The sequence below is a fragment of the Castor canadensis genome, chromosome X, assembly GCF_047511655.1.
Source record: "Castor canadensis chromosome X, mCasCan1.hap1v2, whole genome shotgun sequence".
NCBI classification, from domain to species: Eukaryota; Metazoa; Chordata; class Mammalia; order Rodentia; family Castoridae; genus Castor; species Castor canadensis.
This window is the reverse complement of record NC_133405.1, coordinates 81,535,098-81,562,371: the sequence shown is the minus strand read 5'-3', so window position 1 is coordinate 81,562,371 and position 27,274 is coordinate 81,535,098. Positions and strand designations below refer to the sequence as shown.

The 27,274-nt window shown below is 39.5% G+C and overlaps 1 protein-coding gene and 2 pseudogenes across 3 annotated transcripts in view; 1 reads left to right on the top strand and 2 right to left on the bottom strand.

Annotated features, from left to right (window-relative positions):
- Positions 1-2,473: 2,473 nt before the first annotated feature.
- On the bottom strand, positions 2,474-3,186 carry LOC141410404 (suppressor of cytokine signaling 6-like; annotated as a pseudogene).
- A 150-nt stretch (positions 3,187-3,336) lies between these two features.
- LOC109699232 (suppressor of cytokine signaling 6-like) lies at positions 3,337-6,474 on the bottom strand (annotated as a pseudogene).
- Positions 6,444-27,274, top strand: part of Ogt (O-linked N-acetylglucosamine (GlcNAc) transferase) — a 34,292-nt gene continuing 13,461 nt past the window's right edge. Inside the window, exons 1-14 of one of the 3 annotated variants that reach the window (XR_012444429.1) lie at positions 6,444-6,706; positions 9,869-10,049; positions 10,865-11,108; positions 16,627-16,695; positions 19,939-20,055; positions 21,823-21,902; positions 22,459-22,654; positions 23,211-23,351; positions 23,916-24,016; positions 24,247-24,400; positions 24,485-24,586; positions 24,773-24,952; positions 25,894-26,052; positions 26,365-26,454. Coding sequence is in view for 2 of the 3 variants with exons in the window: in XM_020183850.2 (XP_020039439.1) it covers positions 6,670-6,706; positions 9,869-10,049; positions 10,865-11,108; positions 16,627-16,695; positions 19,939-20,055; positions 21,823-21,902; positions 22,459-22,654; positions 23,211-23,351; positions 23,916-24,016; positions 24,247-24,400; positions 24,485-24,586; positions 24,773-24,952; positions 25,894-26,052; positions 26,365-26,454 (1,851 nt within the window). In the remaining variant the exon portion in view is untranslated. The remainder of the gene's footprint in view (positions 6,707-9,868; positions 10,050-10,864; positions 11,109-16,626; positions 16,696-19,938; positions 20,056-21,822; positions 21,903-22,458; positions 22,655-23,210; positions 23,352-23,915; positions 24,017-24,246; positions 24,401-24,484; positions 24,587-24,772; positions 24,953-25,893; positions 26,053-26,364; positions 26,455-27,274) is intronic. The other 2 variants (XM_020183851.2, XM_020183850.2) reach the window with 2 other exon arrangements.

The following is a 27,274-nucleotide window of genomic DNA, read 5'->3' as shown; positions in this document are numbered from 1 at the left end:
TGGAAAGCAGGTGCTCTACCACTTGAGCCACACCACCAGTCCATTTTACTCTGGTTATTTGGATATAGGTTCTAGAGAACTATTTGCCTGGGGTGGTCTCAAACCAAGATCCTCCTGATCTTAGCCTCTCAAGTAGCTAGGATTACAGGCATAAGCCATCAGCACCTGGCTAGGGTGTTTAAAACTCCTTTCCCCCCCTTTTTTCTCTCTCTTTTTCTTTCTTTCCTTTCCCTTCTTCCCTCCCTCTTTCTCTCTTTTCTTTCTTTCTTTCCCTCCCTCCCTCTTTCTTTTTTTCTTTCTTCTCTCTCTCTCTCTTTCTTTCATCTCCTCAAACTCATGATCCTCCTGCCCCTGCCTTATAAGTGCTGGGATTACAGGTTTCAACCACCAAGCCTAGTTTGTAAACAAACAAACAAAAAACAAAACTTCTTCACAAAGATTAAAGTATTAAAAGAAACTAAATTTGTGATCATTAGTGTACCAATACTTAATTTTGAAAATTTGCCAGGTACCAGTGGCTTACACCTGTAATCCTAGCTATTCAGGAAGCAAAGATCAGGAGGATCATGGACTGAAGCCAGCCCAGGCAATAGCTCCAAAGACCCTATCTCAAAAATATCAAACACAAAGCAGGACTGGTGGAGTAGCTCAAGTGGTAGAGTGCCTGCTTAGCAAGTGTGAGGTCCTGAGTTCAAGTGCCCCCCCCAAAGCCAATAGAGAGCCAGCTATGTGCAGTGGCTCAGTCCTGTAATCCTAGCTATTTGGGAGGTGAAGATCTGGAGGACTGCAGTTCAAGGCTAGCCCTGGCAAATAGTTCATAAGTCCCTATCTCCAAAATAACCAGAGCAAAATGGACTGGAGGTGTGGCTCAAGTGGCAGATAGAGTGCCTGCTTTGTGAGTACCTCCTTTGTATCTCAAGCAATAGCTGCATGAATTGATGAGCACCTGTCATTCCAGCTAGCTAGAGGCTGAGATCGGGACGATTTTGGTTCCAGGCCAGCCCGGGGGGAAAAAATTTGCAAGATCCCATCTCAACAGAAAAAAGCTGGCTGTGTTTGGTGTGTGTCTGTAATCTCAGCTATGGTGGGAAGCCTAAAATAGGAGGACAGAGGTCCAGGCTGGCTTGGGCGAAAAGAATGACTATATCTCCAAAATAATCAGAGTATATAGGGCTGGAGGCATGGCTCAAGCGGTAGAGCATCTGCTTGGCAAAACACCACCACCAAAAAAAAAAAAAAAAAGCACAACCTTAAAAATAACTTGGAAGCTGGACACCAGTGGCTCACACCTATAATACTAGCTACCTGGTAGACTGACACTGGGAGAATCCCAGTTCCAGGCCAGTTGGGGCAAAAAGTTAGGAAGACCCCACCTCAACCAATAGCTGGGCATGCGCCTGGTATCCTAAGTCCCCCAAGGGGTTGAGATTGCAGTTTGCAGTTCCATGCCAGCCCTTGCAAAAACAAAAAAAGTTTTTTATTTAAAAAAAAAAAAAGTTCTTTCCCATCTCAATGGGAAAAAAGCTGGGCATTTGTGGTGTGCTCCTATCATCCTATCCTATTATCTTAGCTACTGCAGGAAGCATAAAATAGCATGATTGTGGTCCAGGCTGGCCTGAGCAAAAAGCGAGACCCTATGTCCAAAGTAACCAAGCAAAAAAAAAAAAAAAAAAAAAAAAGCTTTGGAGGCATGGCTCAAGTGGTAGAGCACCTGCCTAGCAATCGTAAAGCCCTGAGTTCAAACCCCAGTACTGCCAAAAAAGAAACTTAGAAAAGGTTGCTCTAAAAGATACGTTACAGATATGTGTTCTCTTACCCAAGATTATATCAATTCATAATTCTAAATCTTTCTAAAGTATAATAATTTTCCAGCTAGATGTGGTAGTATACGCCTATAATCTCAGCACTCCGGAGGCTGAGGCAGGAGGACGATGAGTGTCCAGGCCATTCTGTCTCCAAAAAAATTCATTTTCAGTGCATATATAAATTATGTGTATTATCACACAGGTATGTTTCTTCAGCACAACCTTTTGAAAATTAGACAATTTTTACTCTAAAATTTCCATTCAACTTTACTTCTGGTCAAATGCACATGAAATGTGCTTTCAATGAATGAAAATCACGGTTGATAGAACAAAGGAGTAGGAGGGTGGATAAAAAAATGTGATCATTTTCACTGTGATTATTTTGCATATTGACAAAAGCTAATTTGTACTTCTAATGCCTCCAGACTTCCATCATAAAGAACCAAAAGAAACTCTTGCTAAAATAACTTGTGAACACTTCTCCATCTCAACAAATTGATTAATGTTTTTATACAAAAACTGAACCAGTTATGGAAGCAAAAGATTTTTACAGTAATGAAAGTTTGTCAACTGTATTTTCAATCTCTTTTTCTTGATCCCAAAGTTTGGGCAAGATACAGGGTTCTTGTAATCTTACAGCAATTGTGCTCCTGTAAATAAATAGTCCTTCAGTTTAGAACAGGCAGTTTTCTAAATAAGTCTATTCTGATATGCTGACATAAAATGAATGACACATTTTCTGCAAAGAACAAACCTGCATGAATTGTGATACTGGATTGGTCAGTCTGACAGTGTAAATTACAGATCCAGGCCACTAAGACATTGAATAACAGAAAGCTCCATTTTCAGAGTCCCTAGGTGAATGTTCAATTAGACCAAATAATTGTCCTTCTACATCTGGTTGTTCATGAAAGCAAAACCTACCACTTGATTGTTCAGTTCTAGTGTGAAGTGTTTTACCATAGAAGTGAGAGCTCAAGCTTAAAGGATAATAGTCATCAGAACTATCCTGAACAAAAAAGGAACCAACCATCTGGCACATTCGCTAGCTTCCCTTCTGCCTTCAGCATATGATTCCTGTCCAGTACCATCCTTGTTTTCAGTTTTGCAAGTTTTTTCAGCTCCTCTGAAAGGCTTGCCAGAGCCAATGATCACTATTTTGCATGGAGTCATAAACTCTTGCAACCTAAGGAACAGAGTCAGGTTCAAAATTCAAATGATGGAATGGATTTTCAGACACGTACACATGTGTGCTGGTGAGTCCCGTGAAGTTCCTTTGGATTTAATTATTCTGCATTGGAGGGAGCAATCGTGAGAGTAAAGGAACATCACTCACTCTAGGGCTCTGTGATGTGAGTCCTAGGTGCCAAGGAAAAGCCATTCTGAGACCCACGAAAATTTCTGGGGCAGTGGCCTGGTGAAGATCTACCTGATTCTCATCTCTCACTTGAGAAGAAACCACAGAAACTTCCATGGGGAAAGAACTGTCCAGACAGTAGCCACAAGATCTTCACAATTTACAGCCTTTTGCCTAAAGGTACAGAAACATGTCATTAGGCCTAAGTTCAATAGTTACAGACACATGCTCAGCAAGGAGAAGATACAAGTCTCTACTCTGAAATTCTCAGGTCTTTCATGAATTATTTTGTTTTTTGCATAGTTTCAGGCTGTAGATTATGAAAATCTTTTTGAATATCATTCAGTGATGGACTTGGATTGGAAGAATGAACCAAGGCTTTGCCTCTCACAGCCATCTTGGTGTGCGTTTTTTTTTTTTTTTTTTGAGTTTGTAGGTCAAGAAGCAAGTGATGACTGTAGAGGGAAGTAGACTTGCCTTTTTGCTCAGACGTCTTTATTTTTTCTCACATCTTTAAAGACTATCCTCATGGGGCAGAGCTCAGGAGGGTGTGCTCTCTGCTTTTGTTTTGCAGAAAGCCACCTTTGCAATGCTCCCCTAGGCTTTTCACTGTTTGATATGGGTGTTTTCACCTTTTTCATCTGCACTGTTGATATTACAGCTGGCCATATCCTTATTATAGCAATTACCAAATAAGGAACCATCTTTTCCATAATTCACTGGCTAGTGATGGTTTTACTACAATGTAGTCAGTTTTTTCTTTACTTTTGTTCAGGTTAAAAGATTTCTGGAAGATTTTTTTTTCTGGAAGGTTTTTTAAAGACTAGCTTTTTTCATCGTGACTAGTTTCTTAATTTAGGGGTATCAAGTTCTCTGTGGAATATTATCCCTACACATCTGGAGAACCTGGGTTGCTGCGTCTATGCATTTTTTTCAGCTTCATTTAACCTTTGCAGCCATTTTTCCAGTGGCGGCAGGCAGCGCATCTCCCTGCTCCCTCCTCCAGCGCTGGTGGTATTGTTACAAGATGTGTTTCAAGCAGGTAAATCTGTGGCGATGTTACAGAGTGACAGAAAAGTAACACATAATAATGTGTGGCAAAATTTGGGATTGAAATTGAAGCCGCTGATGTATTTACAGATGATTTTACATTTAGAATTGTTGCACATAAAAGGGAGAAAAGAACAAGTAACCAGAAATTAGTATGAAAGGGAAGAAACGCACACATAAAAGCACCTCCTTCAATGCTCAGCTCAAGCCTTTATCATCAGCCCCCTCCAGCATGAAGTGACTTTTCCCTCCCGAGATATTTAGAAACCAGTGTATTTTATTACCTAAATAGTATTCTATATCATTTTCTAGTGACATTTTGTGTCTACTTAACTAGGCTTCAAGTTCCTTGAGGGCGAGGATCTTATCTTGTTCATTTTATGTCTCCCACAGTGCCTTGCAGATAAAAGTAAAGGATACTTTATTGGCTGAAGAAGGTATGTATACTTGTCTGATGAACAAGTCCTTCAAACTAAACCTTCCAGGTACTATTCCAGGAAGGTACCTGGATGGGGTTCTTAAACGATTTTTCCGATTTTTCCTTATTGACCTACACTGTGAGTACCACCATCCCGCTTTCCACAGCAGCAAAATGTATCATAACATCGTTGTGATTCTTTTCTCAGGATTAGGAACCTTAGATCACAAGCGTTCTATGAGCCAAAGAGCCTAGCTGACCCTTGAGCATGACCTGACATTCAACAAGAAGAGTTTTACCTAATTAATTAGCACGGACTATTCAATAAGGCCCTAAACATCTGCCAGTGAAATCTGAGAAGTCTGGTTCTAAAAGTTAAAAAGCCGACTTTATTTATCACAGGTGAGGCACTTGGTGGATGTGTGTGTGTGGGGGAGGGGGACTTACCAGTGAAATCGAATTAAAAGAAGAGGCTGGTACCCAATTTCCAAAAGAGTGTGTATAGTGAGCTTTGTCTTTTTCACTGAATGCTGTGACTCTTCATTATGGGAGGAGGAAATTAGCTATCTTATGATTTTTCTCTGCGCCCATATCCATAATTAACAGTTTGTCAACTGTGTCCAAGAAATTGAAGCAGAACTTGAGGATTTAGATTATTTTTTTAAGTAGTCAAGGGGCTAAAGTAGTGGAAACTTTGAAGAAATTCATCCACCTGCTTTCTTAGATCAAGGGCTTTTTTAAAATAAGGACTGCAAACGATCCAACTTGGAGCCTCCAGAGTCTTGTAATAATTTCTTGCTGATGTGGCAAGCTACCTTAAATCCTTTCAGGAACATGAGATGAGGTATGAATTAATAACAATCTGATAAAATGTCTGAACAGTGGACTTGAAACCGCAGGAGGATCATAAGAGCTGATTTGTCGCAAGTCACGACTCCATCTAGATTTGTAAATTAGACAGATGGCAAGAGAATGCGCTTAGTATTGGTGAACTGCCTTGATCAAGCTCAATGGCATCAGCGAATGTGACGATCTGCAGAGCTATTTGGTGGAAACAAAGTCACAACTCAAAAGAGAGTCAGGGATTTTGACGAAAACCAATCATCTTTAACATTTTTATGATTGCTTTCGGCGTGCAAACTCTTAGCATGTCCCTGAGTTATTTAGCATTTACCCTATTCCATGAGCACAACTCTCCCGAAAGAGCACACCGATTTAGAAATTTCGGGCTATGTGGCCCAAATCGGAGATGTTTGGGTGCATTTGGCTCAGTGAAAGTATCAGTCTTTTTCATCAAAGTGCTTAAGCCTATGGGTGGAGTCAGAATTAAAACGCATTCAATTCGGAATCATCTCCCCCGTCGTTTCGAAGAGATCCATCTTTGAAATGCAATTTTTTTCATTTACATTCTCAGAACTGACACGCTAGCCGTGTAACTATCCATTTTCGTACAAATAAAGTTGATTAAACTTTTTTAGACGTCTCTAGCATTTGTTGACATTGACCTTGTTGACTAGGTAACAGACTTACATTTTGCAATTGCAAAAATATATTCGACGTGCGTATTTTTTCCCCTTCCGCCTCACTCTTAAAAACTTGGACATTACTGCCCTATGGAGTGCCCTAAACCCGGGGTCGGGTTGACAGCGAAGTCGCATGCGCTCTCGGTACAATCAGGTTTGTCGCAATGGGCCTGAGCGGAAGGTTACCAAAGAGCAAGTGACTTTGATTATAGTCATTTTGTTGGTAGCGGTAGTTACCGCGCTACCTCCGCGAGGGTACTTGATTGTAACAGAAAGTAGTTCCGGCCCGTGTTGTTTCGGTCGAGGAGTCGTCGCCGCCATTTCAAGACCGTGCAAGGTAGATACCCCACTAGAGTTCCTAAGGTTTGAGGTTTGCAGTTGCTATCGCGGCTTAAGCCTTCCAAGACACCGATACCACAGCCCCTATCTTCTTCTGACCTCCAAAAACATTATTGCCAGTAGTGGCGGCACTAGGACTCAATCACCCCCTTCTTGCTCTCCTTCAAGCAGCTCCAGATGGCGTCTTCCGTGGGCAACGTGGCCGACAGCACAGGTACCAGTGTCCCGTTCTACCTTGGCAGACGCCCCTTTGGGGTCTGGCGCCGTCTTGTATCGCTCATTACTCCCTTCCCTCTAACCATCCCCATTACATCAGTGGCATTACTGAGTTTTTCGTGGTCTACTGGCATCTGATCGGGTTTTCCGCTGTCGTCCGTTCCTCTTGCATACCCTCTTGCTTGCTTGCTTTTTGTTTCTTTTCTTGGTTTTTTTTTTTTTTTTTAAATCCCATAAATGTTCTAGCCCTCTACTCTCGCGGGACGCTCCTACCACACGTGCGCGCTTAGAATGTCTTGGATGAACTGCATTGGAATCCCTGTCCTTTCAGTCTCCGTCGCAACTGTTTGTCCCCGAATTTCAGCTCATCACCCTTTTCTTTTCCAAACCTCCATCGCCTCCTCCAGCCCTTTCCCCTTAGTCACATTTGGTTTTTCTCTGCCAATCTAGGGCGGGGGTGCCATTTCGTTGTAATCACATTCTCACTTTTGCATCACGCCAAGACTTAGCAAGAGCTCCTCGATGTGTGCTACAAGTAACCTCAAGAAGAGGGGACCTTGAGCAGCTCCTCGCCGGGCAGAGCTTTTCTGTGTGTTCTTTTGGTTGAGCGGTCCTGGTTTAGATTGGAAATTTCCAGGGGTTCCCTTTGCCATCGTCCAATACCACCCGCTACCCCCACCCTGCGTTTCCCAGCCTGTTGTCCCTCCCCGTCCGCGGGGAACCACACCCTTTCCTCTGCGAGGTTGCCAGCCCTCCAGTCTATTTCCTATCCTTGGGGGAGAAACCACCCGAAGCCTTTGCTTTGGCGATGACCACCCTGCCCGCTCAATTCTCGCTTTGTGTTACTTTCTCGGTGTATTCTTCCGCCGCCGCCTCGGGGTCTTTCGTCCCCATTCTTTAGCCCCGCGTGTCTTTATTCATAGGGCGTGTATTTTTTTTAAGTTTCCATCCTTGCTTGAAGAGTTTGTAAAGCAACTGGAGTGTAGCTGCACAAGTGCAAAGTGGTTGCCGCTGCAGACAATTCAGTCGCGACCATTTGCTACTAAAAATACGAAAACAACCAAATTATAGGAGAGTCCTTCGGCCGCCTTTGCATAGTGAGGCTATTTGGGACGGAAGGGGGTGGGGAATTGGGCTGTGGCTGTAAGATTTCCCACGGGTTTTTAAAAAACGGTTGTTTCGCAGTTGAGATGTGTCTAGGGTTTTACTTACTGTTTTTGGACACTGTGCAATAAGTAATAGGCGAATCTTCAATAGTAGCGTATCCATAATTGTAGGGAGTGGGATTAATAATTAGTTCGATCTCCCCACTCCCTCACCGTGATTTTCGAAGATGTAAGATTCTGTACTAGATTCTCTACTAGCTTGTCTTTTTCTGTCTGTTGTTTGGGGAAGTGGTCATTTTCAGTGAAAAGACCAGATAAACGGCTTTGAAAAGTGACTGTTAAATTAAGGAGGTAGGAAGTTCTAGAGACTTGCCTAAAATGTAAATTTTTAGTTTCTATTAAAGATATAGCCTCCCTCAGATTTGGACGCAAGTCTTTCTGCTCTCTGTTTTTGTGGTCAGCTGTGCATTCTGTCAGGAAAAAAAATTCACTTTCCCAAGTATTCAGAACACTGGTCAGCTCTAATGATTGGGAAGCTAGGCTCAAATTTGAGCTTGTCACTGTGACCTTGGCAATATCAAGTAATTTGCCTGTGGTTTCCCATTCCAACTATCTAGTGAAAGTGCTGTCGTTGAATTTCTAACAATGTATTGCTGTTCAGATAAATATTTACAATTGAGATTTGGGCAGGTTCTCCTCCCTCCTGAGCTTTAAGTGTACCCTTTATTACTAGGTGTCTGAATTAAATCACACACAGCAAAGTTTTAATTTGTTATTCATTTGTGCTTTACCAATGTTTTATATTGTAGCAATTTTCTCAGTTTTTTTTTTTTGACTTTTATATAACCTTTTGGTCATGGGTTTGTTTTCGCTTTTATTTTTCTCTTGTTCTTATATTCCCCTTCCCTATACTTTTTTCAAGCTTACTCATTTGTTCTTGCACTTCTTAGGCTCAGTCTTTATAATTTTCTGTCATAAGTATGGATAGCCGTAAATTTCCCGATGTATTTTTTAATGCATCCAACAGGTTTTGATTTGCTTAGTTTTTGGGTTTTGTTTTGTTTTGTTGGTGTTTTGGGACAGGATTTGACAGGTCCAGGCTGACCGCAAACTTTACATTTTCCTGCCTCAGCCTTCGAATGCTGAGATTATAGGAATGTACCACTGCATCCAGCTCATTCTTTTATTTATTTACATTTTAAACCACTGCAGTTGTAGGTTACTGCTTGGTTATTCTATAGAGTAGTTTGCAATGTTTTAAATCTTCAGTCAGTGCCAGAGTGCTTTGGAAAAATGTTGAGTGCTAAAGCAGTGTGGGTGGGATTTAGCTAATTGAGTCTCTTTGTGGGTTGGGAATGGTAGAGGGGCAGTATACTCTTGGGTCTTTATTTAAAATATTTGATGGCCCTATTAAATGTTTTTGGTTCTTGACAAATGAATTCATTTTGTTTATCAACTATTTTAAAAACAACACCTTGACTTTTAGGTTTTTTTCTCCCTAGACTTGTCTCTAGTCCTAAATTGTGAAATATGCAAATTCATCAATATAAAGGGTTAAACACATTTGGTGTACCCACCTGTGTTAAGAGATAGTTTATTACCATTCCCCACCCCCTGAAAATCCAGCCTGAAACATGGGTTCCCAGTAGGTTATTCTGACATTATTAAATCTTTGTGACCTTTGCAGATTGCACATTCAGTGTTTTGCTTCAGTATGTTAAGCTATAAGTAACAATGTTTAATGAATCTTTCCATGCTACTTATGCCTTATAATTTAAAAGTACAAAATATTTAAAATGTAATTGCATCCAGGAAGAAATAGTCTATGTGGTTTAGAAAAGCAAGTATTAATGGATGAATTCTAAAGATGCCAATTCTGCACTTGACGTTAACTCGGGGTTATAAATAACATGCAGAACACTCTAGTGCTTTACATAGTTTCAAGCATTTTCATCTTTAAGTTTAATATGCCATATTTTTTACATTTTTTTGTTTGCATTTCTAACTTTTTGTTTTCCCCCCTCCTTCCCTCAAATGTTTTGATGATTCTCCAGAACCAACGAAACGTATGCTTTCCTTCCAAGGGTTAGCTGAGTTGGCACATCGAGAGTATCAGGCAGGAGATTTTGAGGCAGCTGAGAGACACTGCATGCAGCTCTGGAGACAAGAGCCAGACAATACTGGTGTGCTTTTATTACTTTCATCTATACACTTCCAGTGTCGAAGGCTGGACAGGTAGGAGATGTGGGGGTACCTGCTTCTGGGTGCTGAGCTTAAAAAAAATTTCAGCTGAAATTTTTCCAGTACTGGGTTTCAACTGAGCCACCAACGCACATCTGCTCTTTTGCCCACTTGCGACATGCCCAGCTGCCAGTTTTTCTCCCTTCTTTTGTATGGTGGCTATTGTATTATTATGACTAGGGTATTTTTCTAGGTTTCTTTTTCTGGTAATAAATTCTTAGCATACATCTGAGTGTCCAGTCTGGTCTTTATAAGATCTGTCAGCTTGAGGGACTGAAATGCTCAGAAATGATAGCCTGTATGCTGTGGTAGGAGATGCATATGTAGTTCAAGTTGGAAATGCCATCCATTAAGCTGTTAGGAAGTGTTGCTTTTAGCTAACCAGAGGAATTTATCAAAAGGGAGGAATTTGTGCTCTTGTCCTTTTAATAAATTGTCATTCTGGCATATTTGGACATTTAAAGATGTGCGTCATTAATTCCTACCAACAAATGGAAAATAAGACTCATTTGGGTAGTATTTTCATTCTTGATCTTAATGATCATGATTTCCAGTGTGGCAGTTTGATAATAAGATTCTAGTAGAATTTCATGTCAAGGAAAAGATTTCCAATTTGAAAGCTGGACTACTCCCACTTTTGAAAACCTTTGATTTTCAGTTTTTTTCTTGCTATGAACCAGTTAAAAGATAATGTGTTGTTACATAATTAGCAATAGCACAAGATCTTCAGAAACTTACAGTTGGATATGGGCCGTGCCTTCTTTTCTGTAACATGCATACCCATGCATCAACACTTTCACCTTTTCCAGATCTGCTCACTTTAGCACCCTGGCAATTAAACAGAACCCCCTTCTAGCAGAAGCCTATTCGAACTTGGGGAATGTGTACAAGGAAAGAGGGCAGTTGCAGGAAGCCATTGAGCATTATCGACATGCGCTGCGTCTCAAACCTGATTTCATCGACGGTTATATTAACCTGGCAGCTGCATTGGTAGCAGCAGGTGACATGGAAGGAGCGGTACAAGCTTATGTCTCTGCTCTTCAGTACAATCCTGTAAGTAAAATTTTGATGGTCATTTTCTCTTCACAGAAACCCTGAAAGAAACATAGTTTGATACTTCATACACTGAAATAGGTTTTTGCATGGAAAGTGTTTAGAAATGTTTATGTCCTTAAAATGATGAAATTGCTTTGACCTGGTCTGTCTTATGTTTAAAAATTCATCTTATATAGCAAGTTTAAAAAACATAAAAATTATCCTTACAAGAAACTTTACGTCAATTTCTTTTATAATACCAATAAAGTACAAGCTATAAGACATGGTTTCTTAGGGCTGTTTTGGTTAACTGGATAAATTTTGATAGGTGTTTGCAGCAGTTAAATTTATTTTCAAGGAGCAGTCTTAATCTGTAATATAAAATAGTTAAAATGAGGGGTGCCAGTATATGAGTGAGTTTCATGAAAATTGGGCCACAAAATTTGTTCCTCAATATCCTTTTCTCTTTTGTTTCAATGTAATTAGAAGTGGTGGAATTGTGGCAATAGTATCCATACCAGGCTTTTAATTCATTCTTGTAAGTTTTTTTTTTTGTCTAAGTTGCAGATGTATTCTGGAGAACGAGTGAGGCCCAGCTGGCAGATGTTAAGTTCATACTGTATCAGGGTCTCTGAACTTTTGATGTAGTTAGGGACAGTAGGTGAAAACTTAAGAGGTAAGTGATAGAGGGGTTATAGCAGTTCAGAAAGAGTTTACGAATCTGTTCCCATGCTACATTGTAAGCATTCAGTTTTGCAACCACTCTGGAAATGTTATCAACTATTACTGCTACCATTTATCGAAAGTCTGCATGCTCACTGTGCTAACTGCTTCAAATGACTGGTCTTTTTTAATCCTCACAATGATCCTTCAAGGTAGATGGTATTTCCAATTTTACCTGTTTAAAAAAAAAAAAACATGGACTTGGGGTTATGCAACTTTCTTGGGATCATGTAGCTAGTAATGGTGAGGTGGATCTTGAAACCTGAGCCTGAACATTTTCAAAGCAAATAAAGAAAAGATCAAAAGGGGCTACTGTGCCCCGGGGCACCTAACCTTCAAGGGAGACCTTTTTGAAAACTGTTGATCCTGTTCTCCTGGTCCTTAAACCCCATTTTATTGGTTGGGAAATTGGAGCTTAATTAGTTTGCTCAGATCTGTGGTCACTTTTTTTTTTTTTTTTGAGATGGTCTCACTGTGTAGCATAGGCTGGCCTTGAACTCCTGATCCTCTTGCCTTGGCCACCTGCATGCTGGGATTACAAGACTGCATCACCATGCCCAGCTCTGTGATCACTTTTCATCATGATATCTGTTAACAATTATTTTTTCAGTTAATTTTGAGAATTTTATTTTCTTATTCATTGTTTTTTGAATAGATCTAGAGAAAAATCCTAGTTACCTTTGAAAATAACTTGTGTATCCTTTCAGAGACACTCTATGTATGTATGTATGTATGTATGTATGTATATAGTTGAGTAAGTTTATGATTTTTATTGCAGAATTATCTTAACTAGTTATCAATGGAAAGTTTTAGGCAACCCTCTCTGTGCTGCCACTGGGGCTTGGACCCCATTCCTCCCAAACATATATACCTTGTTAACAGGAAGCTAATTATTAATCAAGATAGTATTAAAATAAACCCTGGGGTTACCTCTTGATCACATTGACCTGCCATATGTTCCCATCTGGTTCTGTGTTTCTTTTGGAGGAAGATGCTACTTTATTTCTGTTTTTACCAGTAAAATGAAAATGGGCTTGTGCAAGTTCTCTTGATTTCATGTAGGTATACCATGGTGATGATGTTTTGATTTATTTCAGGATATCTTGTCTTAATTAGGTTTATAAACTTCCTATAAAATGCCCATTGTCAATTCAGTGCTGATGGTCTTGAGTCTATTCCTTACATTGTATTCTTAGTGTTTAAATGCATCATGACTACATGATGGACCTGAATCATAGATGTAATTGGCATTTTTGTGAAAAATAATTGAACTTGGACTATATTGGGCAAAAGTGATAACTGAAAATGTTAAGATAGTTTTACTGGTTTTCAGCAGTGTTGCTCTTTTAATAGATGTCAATTTAGAAGTGATTCTCTGTGACTTAATTATAGAATTTACATTTAAACCGGTCACGCCTGTAATCTGGCTACTCAGGAGGCAGACATCAGGAGGATCTCTGTTCCGAGCCAGCCTGGACAAATAGTTTGAGAGACTGTATCTCGGAAATACCCATCACAAAAAAGGGCTGGTGGAATGGCTCAAGGTGAAGACCCTGAGTTCAAGCCCCAGTACCACACACACAAAAAAATAATTTACATTTAAGACATAAAACTTTTTCCTATTTTTCTATTTGGAATTGTTTTCGTAATGTTGGATGGTCTAACAATTTTGCTATAACTTTAGCCCATTGTATTTAAAGGTGCCAATGCATCTGGTGTTTTTTCACATGATGGCTCACTAGAGTTGCCCATACCTAGCAATCCCTTTTATGAATTATGCATAAAGTGCATAATTTGTATAATGGCTGTGACCCTGAGTTGCTTTGAGCAGCTCTGTTTCTGTATTTACGTGTTGTTGACATGCCTTCTGCTTTGATGGTGGATGCGTAGCGCTGAGAGCTGCTGGCGTCCCGACCATTATGTGTTATTGTTGTGTTTATTGTGGTTATGAGCCTCACTTACACAGCTGAAGTGCAGAAAGCCATATATTTCTATTCCTCTCTGGTCTGCTTTTTGTTAAGAGTGCCTTGTAAATGTCACATTTAAATGTTTTTGAGGGCTTATTGTTGTGTACAATGCTTGGTTAGGAATTGGGAAGATGTGTTCTGGGGGGCAGGGGAAGAAAGTCGTGGGTTACCGCATGAGATAGACCTGACCCATAAAGGAAAAAAAGATGTAAGTTCCTTGCCTCAGATGATTATTGTTGGAGAGTATTAATCAGAAGATTTCCTTGAGTGGGTGCTTATAACCTAAGCATTCTGTAGGAAGGTAAATAGCAAGTAGACTTCCTTGGCTGAAGTGGTGAGTCAAGTAGTAACAAGAAGCGAGTGTAGTAGAGCAGAGTCAATTGGAAGATTTTGAAAGAATAGAGAGGCTGAGGAGTTTGAGTTTAATTTGAGAGGCAATTGAAAACCACTGTAGGTTTTTATTGACCTGATTTTGCTTCATGTATGTGAGTGTATAAGGACGTAGGGGCTCCATGAGGAAAGTCAGGAAACAGTTGCTATCTTAGAGGGAGATAGTTCTACAGAAATATTTTCTTTCTGACTTACTGTCTTCTCATGTCTTCTTTTGTCTGTTAAACCCTGTTCCTCCTTTGAGTCCCAGCTTAGTCTTCTCCTTTGACCACGTCTACTTCTCTAAATTCTTTACTACTACGTGGGCATTTAGTATGTGTGCCCTGTCCTTCTATATAGATAGTAAGTCTCTTTGTGGTAAGGATTCAGTTAATTTCTTTTCCTTACAATTTTAGATATGTTACTGAATTGAATAAAGGTTCGCATGAACGGTATTAGCCTGGGATGAACAGTATGGGCCAGGTTTTAGGAGTGGGACTCTCTTTACTGATACTGTTTTTGATTTGACAGAAGGTGCAGAATTTGATGTCGTGAGTTTTGAGCTTTTGGCAAGAATGGTAGCATCTTTGTATTTTCTAGACATGAAGTGTTATATAGTATTAGATAGATGTATATATGTAGATCCCTAAGTAAGAGAATTGGATTTTGGTATTATATTTAATAAGACATGCTTTAACTTAAAAAAAAAATGTGCCCTATTGATTATGGCAATCTTGAAGATATCCTGTTTTTAACTATAGGTATTGTGTTAACTTGATTTAGTATGCTACAGTGGGTCTAGAGGATATAACTTAATATAGATAGGTACACTGTCAAGACTTGGATGGCATCCATCTAAGAGTTTATAGAAACTAGAGGGTAAAATTAACAATGTTTACTAAGATGTATAGCTATTACAATCATTGTTGGAGGATTATTGTGAGACTTCTGATTATTATGGCTGAGAAAAGATGTAGGAGTTGTTAAAATCCAAACATATATAACCACAATTAAGTAGTAGTAGAAGGAACTTGTATGCACGGATTGGATTATTCAGTCATAGTCTGCCAAAACAGAGGGTTAGCTTACACTTAAATTTGGTGGTGGGTAATGGCATACAAAATATGTTACAGAATTCATCACTTCTGAAAGTATCAATAGGGTTCAAAGTGCTTAGACTAAAATTTAGAGGATGATTAGTCTGTAATAAGATTAGTGGTACCTATGTTATGAGGATTACGTTTGGCCTGTTCTAAAGGTAATGGGAGACAAGCATATTCTTCCAAAACATTGCAGGCATTGTTTGAGGGACAATACTGAGTCAGGTGGCTGGATCATGAAGCTGACTCAGTTTGGCCAACCGTGAGAGTGTTTTGTGGTAGCCTATACTCAGTTGGCAGACTTTTTGTCCATCTGATGGGTCATAGTAAACAATCACAAAAGAAGTTTATCATAATATAGTTACAGAGAATGATATATATAGTGATATTCTTAACACCCTTGACAAAATTTCACTGTGGGACTTAATTTGAGGCTCTCTGGCCCATGGAACGGGCTCCATATTGCCATTTTCTCTGCTTCTTGTTGACTGATACATGCAACCAACAAAGGCAAAACTAGGGCAAATGAAAATTTAAGCTCACTGTTCTGATGAGTGTTTCCTATGGTTGAACAGACTGGTGAGTCAGAGGACTAGCAACACAATCAAGCTGCTAATACAAAGCAGAGTCAACTGCTTTTCATTATTCACCCACTCAACTCTGGTGGCACTTAATACTAATGAGTAATCTAGTGGCAGGTGTCAGGATTGAGGCTGTCGTTGGATGGTAATCTTTCTGCCTAGGCATGAAATGAAGTCAAGGTTTCTAAATAAGCCTGAGAGCCAAAGGGTAGGTTTGTTGATAGGTAATCACTTGCTAAGTGCAGTACTGTTTTTCCCGCTATGGAAAATTTCTGGTCCTTGATTCAGGAGTGATTCATCATAACCTTGAATAAAGCAGTTGAATAAATATGCAGTCATTTTTCTAACAACTGACATTTGGAGAGGAGAGAGGCTCTAGAAAGGTCCCATAGTCTTTTATCTGAAACTGGTGAGGCCAAATGCATTTCAGAATTCAAGAGTTTATAGGATGTTAGGAAATAATGCTGTATATAAATCTCTCAGCCAGTCTGAAGCAGCACTGTGTAGTAAAACACTACAGTAAAACAGTATTCCTGCAGCAAAACATACAAGTATGCATTCTAAGCAAGAGAAATTCTATTAAATAGTGTTTGTCAGGTTTAGCCATCAAGTGAATTTTTGGAACCTTTTGGATTTAGAATTGAAGATGGATTGTGGTCCTGTATTTAAGTTTGTCAAGTGGTATTTTTAGTTGACAATAAAATGATAGGGAGTTAGATGTATGGAAGTGATTTCAAGATATTTTTGATAGACAAAGCAGAATATAATTAATGACAGAATATCTCTGGGTTTCTAGGATTTGTACTGTGTTCGCAGTGACCTGGGGAACCTGCTCAAAGCCCTGGGTCGCTTGGAAGAAGCCAAGGTAGGTGTTTGATAGAACACATTTAAACATCAGTGTTATGAAAACCTGTACTTTTTGCCAAGTCTTCAACTCTTCATTGCGCTGTCTTCACAAAACAGTCCTATGAAACTGAGGAAAACTGTCGACATGACTCGCCTCAGACTAGAGCAGGACCAGGTTTTGGCATATCTGTTCTAAATCTGGGGGTAAAGCAAGAACCTGAACATTGTGGAGCCTTTCTGCTGAGCTAGATCATCTTTATAACATTGGGCTCCGTCATGATCTTATGTGGGAATAAATAACATCCCTTCAAATCTGAGGCTTGCCTGCTGGTGACAAGCAGAGCGCCTGTGATTTGGCTCAAGACTCCTATATGATGCAGGTGCCATTGAAAATGCTGCTCTTCTAAGTCCTTTGTGGCTTGTAAGTGGAGAAGAATTTCATCCAAATGTTACCCTGTAATACTGGCATTTAAAATTCTTATTTAACCTTCCTCCCTTCATCTTCCTCACCCTTTTTACAGTGGAAGAAAGGCTGTCAAAATGATTGTAAATTTAATAATTGGAACATCCTGCCCCTCTTGTCCCCACTCCTTCCCCAAGTTCCTTTTTCCTTTTTCTCCAATCCTAGTTGTCTGCCTTCTTTTCTTCCTCACTTCCTTCTTTTATTCCTCCCCACCCCACCTCCTTAAAAAAAAAGTCAGAAGGACAGAGCTGGTTTGTTTGGGAAATGGACTGATCGAAAGAAAACTTGCCAAAGTGGAAAGGTGGCTTTTAGCATTCTGTGTTTCCAAATAATGAATTTGAACACCAGGTTGGGTTAATTAAAGCTTTTGGTATCATTTCCAATTAAATTAACAAATGCAGTTGTCTTGTTACAAGCCACCTTACGCAACCGCGCTGCAGGGGTGAGGAGTGGGGAGAAACCAGAATGCTTCTGAAACTCCCACCTGTTGCTCTGAGCCCCACGCGCATGCTAATGCGTGGAGTGTATGCGCAGCGTAGCTGTCTGTTTGACTGCTTCATCCAGGGAAGGGAGAAGGCTTTCCAGCACCATCCAATGTTCAAAAGGCACTAGTTTTAAGTGCATAGCTCATAAATTCTGCTGACACTTTGGATTAACCTACTGTAGGTTTCCAGCTAATGAATTGTAATTGATTTTAATCTTAGCTGATAAATCTAATTGGTAATTTAGAGAACAAATATGTAATAAGCTCCTATTAATTGTCACCCCACCAAGCGGACAGCTAACATGAATTGCACTTCACTGCAGCTTTAGAGATCGGTTTAGGCTGAGACATTGCGCCTGCCTTAGGTTGCTGACTTCTTTATTTCAGAGCTCTGGAGACACCTAGTTTGAAAAATGTTATTCTGTTTTTTTGTGAGAACTTAGTAAACAAGAAAAGATTCTTGAGTGAAATGCAATGTATTTCTTTTGTAATCAGTGCATTTGAAAATTCAAGCCAGCATATTCCTAGTAGATGAAGCAAAATTAAGTTCTTTGTAGAAAATGAAGAGCCTTTCTTCCAGCAAAAATCCCTGCTGTATGCAATAGCCCTGATTAACCCTCTCCCTTCTGCATGTTTCCCATGTTACAGACTTGAGACTGTCCTCATTCCCATATGTAATAGACATCCAAAGAATTTCAATTGCTTTGTTGAACTTTTACTAATGATCTTGTTTTTATTTTCTCTCTTGTTTTTGGTTTTTCACCATTGATATTGTATTTAGAAGGTTTCAGGTGGGTGAAACCTCCTATTCCATGCGTAAGGTGCCTCGCTGAAGGGAGCTCGAGGCCTGGATCTAGGGCAGACACACAACCTCCTCCTCTTCCAGCAAGGAACGCACCGAAAAGTCACATGATGAGAAATATGGTAACGGGTTTGTAACTGCCACAGCCAAACAATTTGCCTCCATGCCTGAATCTTCTGTCTTGTGGCTTCAGAAACAGCTTAAAATAATTTTATTTACAAGCAAGTTATGTAAAAGAATGTTTTATACTATAGCCACAATTCTGTCAAAGATAAATAAAAGTTAATTAAGATTAAAAATTATTAGAGATAATTTACTAGTAAAAGCTTCTAACTCTTCTTGTTGTTCATTTTTTTTCCTTTTTTCTTCTTTGTTTGGATTGCAGCATTCTGCTCTTCTGATGATGCGCTGTGACCCTGCAGTAGCGCAAAGGCTGCGCAGCGTTAATGCGCGTTGCGTGCGAATAAGCCCCTGTGAACGGTTGACTAGATGAGTAATCTGATTGACTGGCTCCCTCAGTCCTGTTCTGTAGCCTTTTTGGATAAAATTGGGTTTTAACATACTTCGACTCCAACTAATCTCATTAAGCAAATACTCTCTACGGGCCTGTCTAGTAGATTAATGGATCTGGTTGGCCGTTTGCTGCGTCTAGGGGTGTTATGTGGAGCGCAGCAGTTCGCAGCGATTGCGCAATGCGATGCTGTTAGGTGGCGCAAGCGATGTTTGCGCTCGCATTACAGGGACCTCAACCTAGGTGCAGTCCTTTCATGTGAGGTTTCAACTGTAGGTCCTCCTCCGAGGATAGGGGAATCATGAGTTTAAAACTTTAAAGCCTAGCATTGCGCTGTCTGACTTGGCAGAAAGACCCTTTTCTCTGTTAGGGAGGAACATGTTGAGAGCAGTGTTTTCCAAAATGTGTTTTACAGTATTCTAATAGAATGCTCAGTGCGGGAAGAGTTCCGTGCTCAGCTAAGTTCAGGGGCTCCTTTACTACTATTAAAGGCTTAGGGAAGTCCAATAGTAAAGAAACCTGCCTCTATTTTTCTCATTAGATGATGGAATCCCACCCCCCTCCTCCCACCCCAAGTGATAACCCGTAACACCTCCTAGAACACACCTTGGGAAGTGGTGGGGTAGGAATACTTGGCCTTTAAGTGTCGCCTTCAACCAGACCCCTTAGGTGTTAAGGTAAAAGAAGTCCAGAATTAGAATCTCACGGCAACTGACCTCCCAGATAAGACCCAGAGTGAGGGTTGGTCATTGGTTGGCAGAACTGAACATGGTGGTTTGCACTTGGGTTCTGGTGGCGCAGGCGCAGGAGCAGCCAGCTGTGGCAGCGCATTAGTTTTGGCGCAAGCGAGCCTATGCTGCAGGGTCACTTTTGGCTGGTCAGAGAAGGAATAATAATATCACCTTCTTCCCCCCCCCCAATCTTTTTTTTTTCCCTTTACAAATTTTCCCCTTTCCCTTTACCTCCTTCCCTTCCCATCTTCTTTCATTAACCCCTCCTAAGGCATGTTATTTGAAAGCAATTGAGACGCAACCGAACTTTGCGGTAGCTTGGAGTAATCTTGGCTGTGTTTTTAACGCACAAGGGGAGATTTGGCTTGCAATTCATCATTTTGAAAAGGTTAGTCATTAAATAAATAATTGGTATTTAAGAAGTGTTTATGTGTGCCGAATGTTCTTACTGGAACAAAAAATAATAAACCTTCCCATAATCAGCCACGTGATGTCTTTGTTTCTCTGACAATACCGCAGTGTTTGCTGGGTCATATGTGTTATAGAAATTTCCAGTTTTCAATGAGAGTGTACTTCAGTACATTAAAAATGCTTTTTAAATGGGTAGCTTTACTTTTGAAAGAAGCAGAGCTGCTTGATGAAAAGGCCGATTCCATATCTGGGGCAAGAAATATGCAAAATTTGCCTGGAATGGCGTCATACTAGAAAGCAAGGAAGATTTTTTTCCGAGTGAGGGTGTTTACTGGGGTTGGAACTCAGGGCCTCCTGCTTGCTATGCAGGTGCTATACTGCATAAACCACTGCTCCAGCCCTTTTTGTTTTTAGCTGTTTTTTGATTAGGGTCTCACATTCATGCTTGAACTGGCCTGGACTGTTACCTTTTTCTTAAGCTTCCCACGTAGCTGGGATAACAGGCATGCATCACCACACCAGCATTTTATTGGTTAGGATAGGGTGTTGTGAACTTTTCTTGCCTGGGATGGCCTCAAACTGAGATCTTCCCCATCTCTGTCTCCCCATCTCTGCCTCCTGAGTAGTTAGAATTAAAAGTATGAGCCCATCACCCCTAGGTTTTTTTTTTTTTTTTTAAAGGAGACTGGAGTTTGAACTCAGGCTCATGCTTGCATGGACCACACCATTTGGCTCTGGTTGTTTTGGAAATGGAGTCTTACAGACTTCACCCAGGCGGGCTTCGAACCTTGGTCCTTCTGATCTCATCTCTCAGATAGTTAGTATTACAGGTGTGAGCTGCTTGTTTTTGTTGTTATTGAGATGGGGTATTGCTGTGTTACCCAGGCTAGTCTAGAACTCCTGGGCTCAAGTGATCCTCTTGCCTCGGCCTCCTGAGTGCTAAGACTACAGGTGTGTGCCATTGTACCCAGCTAGCAAGGAACCTTTAAAGTATTACTTTAGTTGTGTCAGAAGAACTTTGTGCAGTTCGAAGAGGCTCCCCCACTGGTTGAAGATGGGACTTGGAATAATAACTGAAATATATTAGAACTTACTAAATATTTTTAAGCCTGTGAATTTACAGTTATACTAAAAAATACACTGATCAGCTTTGGAAGCTTTGGAAGATAAGCAAGTCATTTAAAAACCTGGTTAAGAAAAGAAGAAATAAAATTTTTGTTTTGAGACTGGGTCATGCAATCTAGCCCAATCAATCTTGATCCTCCTGCCTCCTCCCAGTAATCCCAAGTAACTGGGATTACAGGCATGGACCATCTGCCTGTAATGGCCCAGCCTATCATTAATTTTTAGAAGAGTTGGATGGGCAAATTGTGAATAAAGTAGAGTCAGTCATTAGAATATTATGCTCAGTAAAATTTGAACAGACCTGATTGATTTTTTTTTTTTTCCCCTTAAGGACCCATTTTGCTGTGAGAACATTTGGTGCTGGGGATAGTCCTCTAATATGCTAAGCAAGACCTTTATCACTGAACTGTATTCCCAGCCTTAGAAGTTACTTTGATAACATTGAGGTTCATAAATGAGAGGGAACTAAATAAACCATTCATTTTAAAAAATAAAATAAGATTTAATTCTAGAAAATGTAATTGGAGGTCTAAAATGTCCTCAGAAAAAAATATTGTGAATGAGAAGTTAATCTGGCAAAATCCTAACTTGCTCTAAGTAATTGTCTTAAAATTTTTAGGCTGTCACCCTTGACCCAAATTTTCTGGATGCTTATATCAATTTAGGAAATGTCTTGAAAGAGGCACGCATTTTTGACAGGTGAGAGAATGTTTTGACAAATTTTTTTGGCTTTGTTATATTGAGAATTTGGACTGAAATTATGATGGTGGCTGGCTGAAACACATTTCCTTTTCTAGTATGTTGTTCTTCCCTACTTCTGATGTCTACTGTTTTACCTTTTATTTTTAGACTTGTTGCCTGACTTTTATTGGTTATCTTTCCTGAAAGCCTTTATCCTTTCACTTGGAATTTAGTTGAAATTCCCTTTATTGTGAAACTTTTGAAATGATTATCTCTTAGACTAAATTATTCCTTTGATCTGATTCAGAAAACTAAGTAAATCTGGACATTTAACTTTTTTGTTATTGTCAAAAGAAAACCTATTTCTTATATAGGACTAGATCTTAGTGTGAAAATACATTTCTATAAAGGGGAGATTTTGGCTTGAGGTTAAGTATATTATAGCAAAGTTAATTGTAATTAGCTCTAATTAATTGATAGGTTCTGGTATATTATAGCATGAATTAGTTATAGCAAAGCATCCATTGAAATAAGTTGCATTTTGTGCGTGTGTGTGTGTGTTTTTTACTCACAGAGCTGTGGCAGCTTACCTTCGTGCTCTCAGTTTGAGTCCAAATCATGCAGTGGTGCACGGCAACCTGGCTTGTGTATACTATGAGCAAGGCCTGATAGATCTGGCAATAGATACCTACAGGCGAGCTATTGAACTGCAGCCACATTTCCCTGATGCTTACTGCAACCTAGCCAATGCTCTCAAAGAGAAGGGCAGTGTAAGGATTTTTATTCTTATTTTTATTTCTTTGTTATTTAGTAGGATTAAGAAAGTATTTTGTGCATAATGTTAAGTATCAAGATGGCTACATTAGTGTATGGGAGTTTTGGTTGATGGGAAGAATATCAAACAAGTATCCATTTTCTGGAGGCTCACCACCCATTAGGTTTAAGGAGTTACTGTTAAGACAGTATCACTGGTGGCTCTGTGGGTCTTCTGTATGGTTTTTTACCTACCCCCTTCCTGTATAGTTTTTTAAATTAGCAATTGTAGTTGTAGGGGGGGGGTACATTGTAACACTTACAAAAGTACTAACAAAATGTCTTTTTTTTTCCTGTGGTACAGGGGCTTGAATTCAGGGCCTACACCTTGAGCCACTGCGCTAGCCCTTTTTTGTGATGGGTTTTTCAAGATAGGGTCTCTTGAACTGTTTGCCTAGGCTGGCTTCAAACCACAGTCCTCCTGATCTCTGCCTCCTGAGTAGCTAGGATTACAGGCATGAGCCACCAGTGCCCAGCCTATGTAAATTTTTAATTGTTTATTTTATTCTCTAGGTTGCTGAAGCAGAAGATTGTTATAATACGGCTCTCCGTCTATGTCCCACCCATGCAGATTCTCTGAATAACCTGGCCAACATCAAACGAGAACAGGGAAACATTGAAGAGGCAGTTCGCTTGTATCGTAAAGCATTAGAAGTATGTGGAGGGAGATGTGGCTGGGTATTCAGTCTATGTGATAGTAGACCGAAAACAGTTAAGTTTGGCATGCCGTCCACCTCTTCTGTAAAAAGAGATAGTGGTTGAGTCATTGAAAAGAGGATTATTCATTGAACCAGTAGTTGAATATGGAAGATACAATGTAAGGGCCTGTGTGACATCTAGAAAATGCCTACTTTCAGGGTTTATTATTTTATGGCTAGGTAAGATCTGTACAAAGAAGTTGACCAGTTAAGCTACAGTTAAAGAGAAGTTAGCAATCGATATATAATGTCAGTGTCTGGTGGCTGTATGGTGGTTACTAGGTATGGTAGCAGTTTTAGAAGAAAGATTTGAGCAGTGCTAGAGTGGTCAGCATGAACAGGAGGAGGGGAGGCCTAGTTCACATTTGAAACAAGGAGAGGTATAAACTAGAGGAAGAGGGAGAATTTGAGCTAGGAGGCCTGACAGAATGAGTAGACTTAGAAAAGACTGAGAGAAGTGTATGGGCATAAAATTACTTTAGCAAAACTCTGAGGCTTGTGTGACCTTCACTCTTTGTAGGTCTTCCCAGAGTTCGCTGCTGCCCATTCAAATTTAGCAAGTGTCCTCCAACAGCAGGGCAAACTGCAGGAAGCTCTGATGCATTATAAGGAAGCTATTCGGTAAGAAGCTCCCAGCCTTAATTATTATGTCTTTTTAAAAAAATTTAATTTTCAAATGTTTGGCTAAAGTGGCTTTTCCCTCCCCTTTGGCAGTGCTGGGGATGGAACCAGGACCTGGCACATGTTAGGCAGCAGTCCAAAATGGCTTCTAATAACAATAGAATAAATTCATATTATAGGGGCTAAAGATTTTTATGCTAGACAAATAAGACCTTTGTCCTCTCCTTCAGAATCAGTCCTACCTTTGCTGATGCTTACTCTAATATGGGAAACACTCTAAAGGAGATGCAGGATGTCCAGGGAGCCTTGCAGTGTTACACCCGTGCCATACAAATTAACCCTGCATTTGCAGATGCTCACAGCAATCTGGCTTCCATTCACAAGGTACTGCTGTTTACTGTAATACTGTTAACATGTAGCACTGCATATTAATTTTAGAAACATCTTACCATCCCACTTTATTTCCAGGATTCAGGGAATATTCCAGAAGCAATAGCTTCTTACCGCACAGCTCTGAAACTTAAGCCTGATTTTCCTGATGCTTACTGTAACTTGGCTCACTGCCTACAGGTAAAGAATAATAGGCCAGTAATTGACTTTCAGTATTCACGTTTTAATTGTTATATACCATAATAATCCAACCCTGATTAGAGACAGTGTTTTTAATAGGTTATCTGACATTATTTTAGGCTAAAATGTATAATATTAAATCCTGGGATATGGTTTTCAGGATAATAACTTTTTTTATTTCTCTAGATTGTCTGTGATTGGACAGATTATGATGAGCGAATGAAGAAGTTGGTCAGTATTGTAGCTGACCAGTTAGAGAAGAATAGGTTACCTTCTGTGCATCCTCATCATAGTATGCTATATCCTCTTTCTCATGGCTTCAGGAAGGCAATCGCTGAGAGGCATGGGAACCTCTGCTTGGATAAGGTGTGATTCTTTTTTAATCTTTTTGTTGTAAACTAAAAACACACATACATGAAACTATGTAGATCAGATGTATGGCTTGATGAATTTTAAGGTGAGTATCACCCAAGCTGAGAAATGAAACTAACAGGTGGAATCTTTAACAAGTGAGTGATGGTGTTTTCCTTTATGTGGAAAACCATTTTGATAAAAAGTGTGTGGTATTCATTTCTACTGAGAAATGAACATAAATTAATGAGTACCTGTATTCATTCATTGAATGAACATTGCTTATTGTCCATCTATTATATGGTAGGCATCGTATTCATCCCTGACATTGTGGAAGCACATTAAACATGGTTGCTGGGAGGTGAGAGAGGGGAAAATAGAAGGGTTGGTGTTTAGTAAATACAGAGTTTTAGTTCTGCAGACAGAGTGTGGCAAAGGTTGTATAACAATGTGAAGGTACTTAATGCCTTAGAACTGTACACTTAAAAATAGCTAAATTGGTAAATTTTATATGTATTTTACTACAATAAGATTAGTAAGTGAGAAACAAACAAAAGTGTGTGGTATTTTATATTCCTCTTAGAGAATTAGAGCACTGCATGATCAGAGTTTGGAGTTTGCTCCAGAGAATAGAGTGCTAGGTGTAATTTTGTTTTTTTAAAAAATGCTTCCTTGTAGAATTTCCTAAAATGCTACATGTACTGTCCACAATACTTCAATACTACAAGTTTTAGATTTGCTTATGCTGTTTCATCATTCTTAGGAGCAGGTCACGTACAAATCATATTATATAGACCACTAAGATTGCATCAAACTGGCTATAGAAATTAAAATGAAGTTTTCTGGGTAAACCTTTCTCAACAGGTATAAGATGTAGGTTTATTTTGTTTTTTAGTTTTCTTAGGTGAAAATGTATGTAAGGACCTTACTAATGGAGTATTGGATTCTGTTGGTAGATTAATGTCCTTCATAAACCACCATATGAACATCCAAAAGACTTGAAGCTCAGCGATGGTCGACTGCGTGTAGGATATGTGAGTTCTGACTTTGGCAATCATCCTACTTCTCACCTTATGCAGTCTATTCCGGGCATGCACAATCCTGATAAATTTGAGGTAAGACTGAAGTCTCTAGAATCACTATTTAAAAACTACTGCTGAACATGCTGGTACACACCCATAACTGTAATGCCAGCACTTGGGAGGCCAAGCCAGGAGGATCACAAGTTTGAGGCCAGCTTGGACTTTGTAGTGCGTTCTGACCAGCCTGGGAGCCTTTGCCACAATTGTGGGACCCTTTGCCACAATTGTGGGACCCTGTCTCCAAAAAAACCTAACAGTGGTGTCTTTATGGTTACCTAAGATGTTAAATTAAGTGTCGTTTAGAATGATTGAAACTGTTATTAAATATAGTCCGTTGCCTTTCAGGTATTCTGTTATGCCCTGAGTCCAGATGATGGCACAAACTTCCGAGTGAAAGTGATGGCAGAAGCCAACCATTTCATTGATCTTTCTCAGGTAAGTGAAACTATTACTATACTTCCAACTTCTTATTTTGAGGAAATTTGAGTAAAACTACCGGCATATAGTTTTTTGTGCTAGGGATTGAACCCAAGGCCTCATGTATGTTTAGTATAGTTTGTATTTTTGATGATAGATATTAAACGTGAGCAGCTATACATGGGAGTTGGTTTGTTCATTTACATTTATAATTGGCATGAGTTTTGCTGAAATAAAACAAATTGTTATATTTGTTCTTAGATGTATAACTTCTCTGGTCATTGCCCAGCACTTGTGACAGAATATACTTAACATGTTAACTGAATAAATTGAACAAAATGAAGAATAAATAGGCCATTTAAAGAAAATAAATGAAGTATAGCTCATCTATTTCTGTGGGTCTTTGCCTTGGTTGTCTTTATTTCTGTACTTGGCTCTGTTTTTTGATAAATTAAGGTTGAAATCTGTGAAGGAATTAAATTTGCTGAGTATGTAAGACTACAGTGTTCTCTTTGTAGACTTTATTGATAACTTTGATGACCAATAAAGATATACACAATACATATAGATGTGTGAACATTTACGTATAGTGTGTATACATGCGTATCTATATGTATATGTACGTGAGTATATAGATACACGTGCGCGTTTATGTGTATGTATGCGTCATTGAAGTCCTAGTAGAAAGATTGTGAGACTTTCGCTATTTAATACATAGTTTGTACCAACATCTTTTGCAATGTAGCAGTTTCAAAAGTTTGCCTGGTCTTTTTTTTTTTGTTGCTATTTTGCTATTTTGGGGTTTTCTTTTTGGCAGTACTTATATTTGAACTCAGAA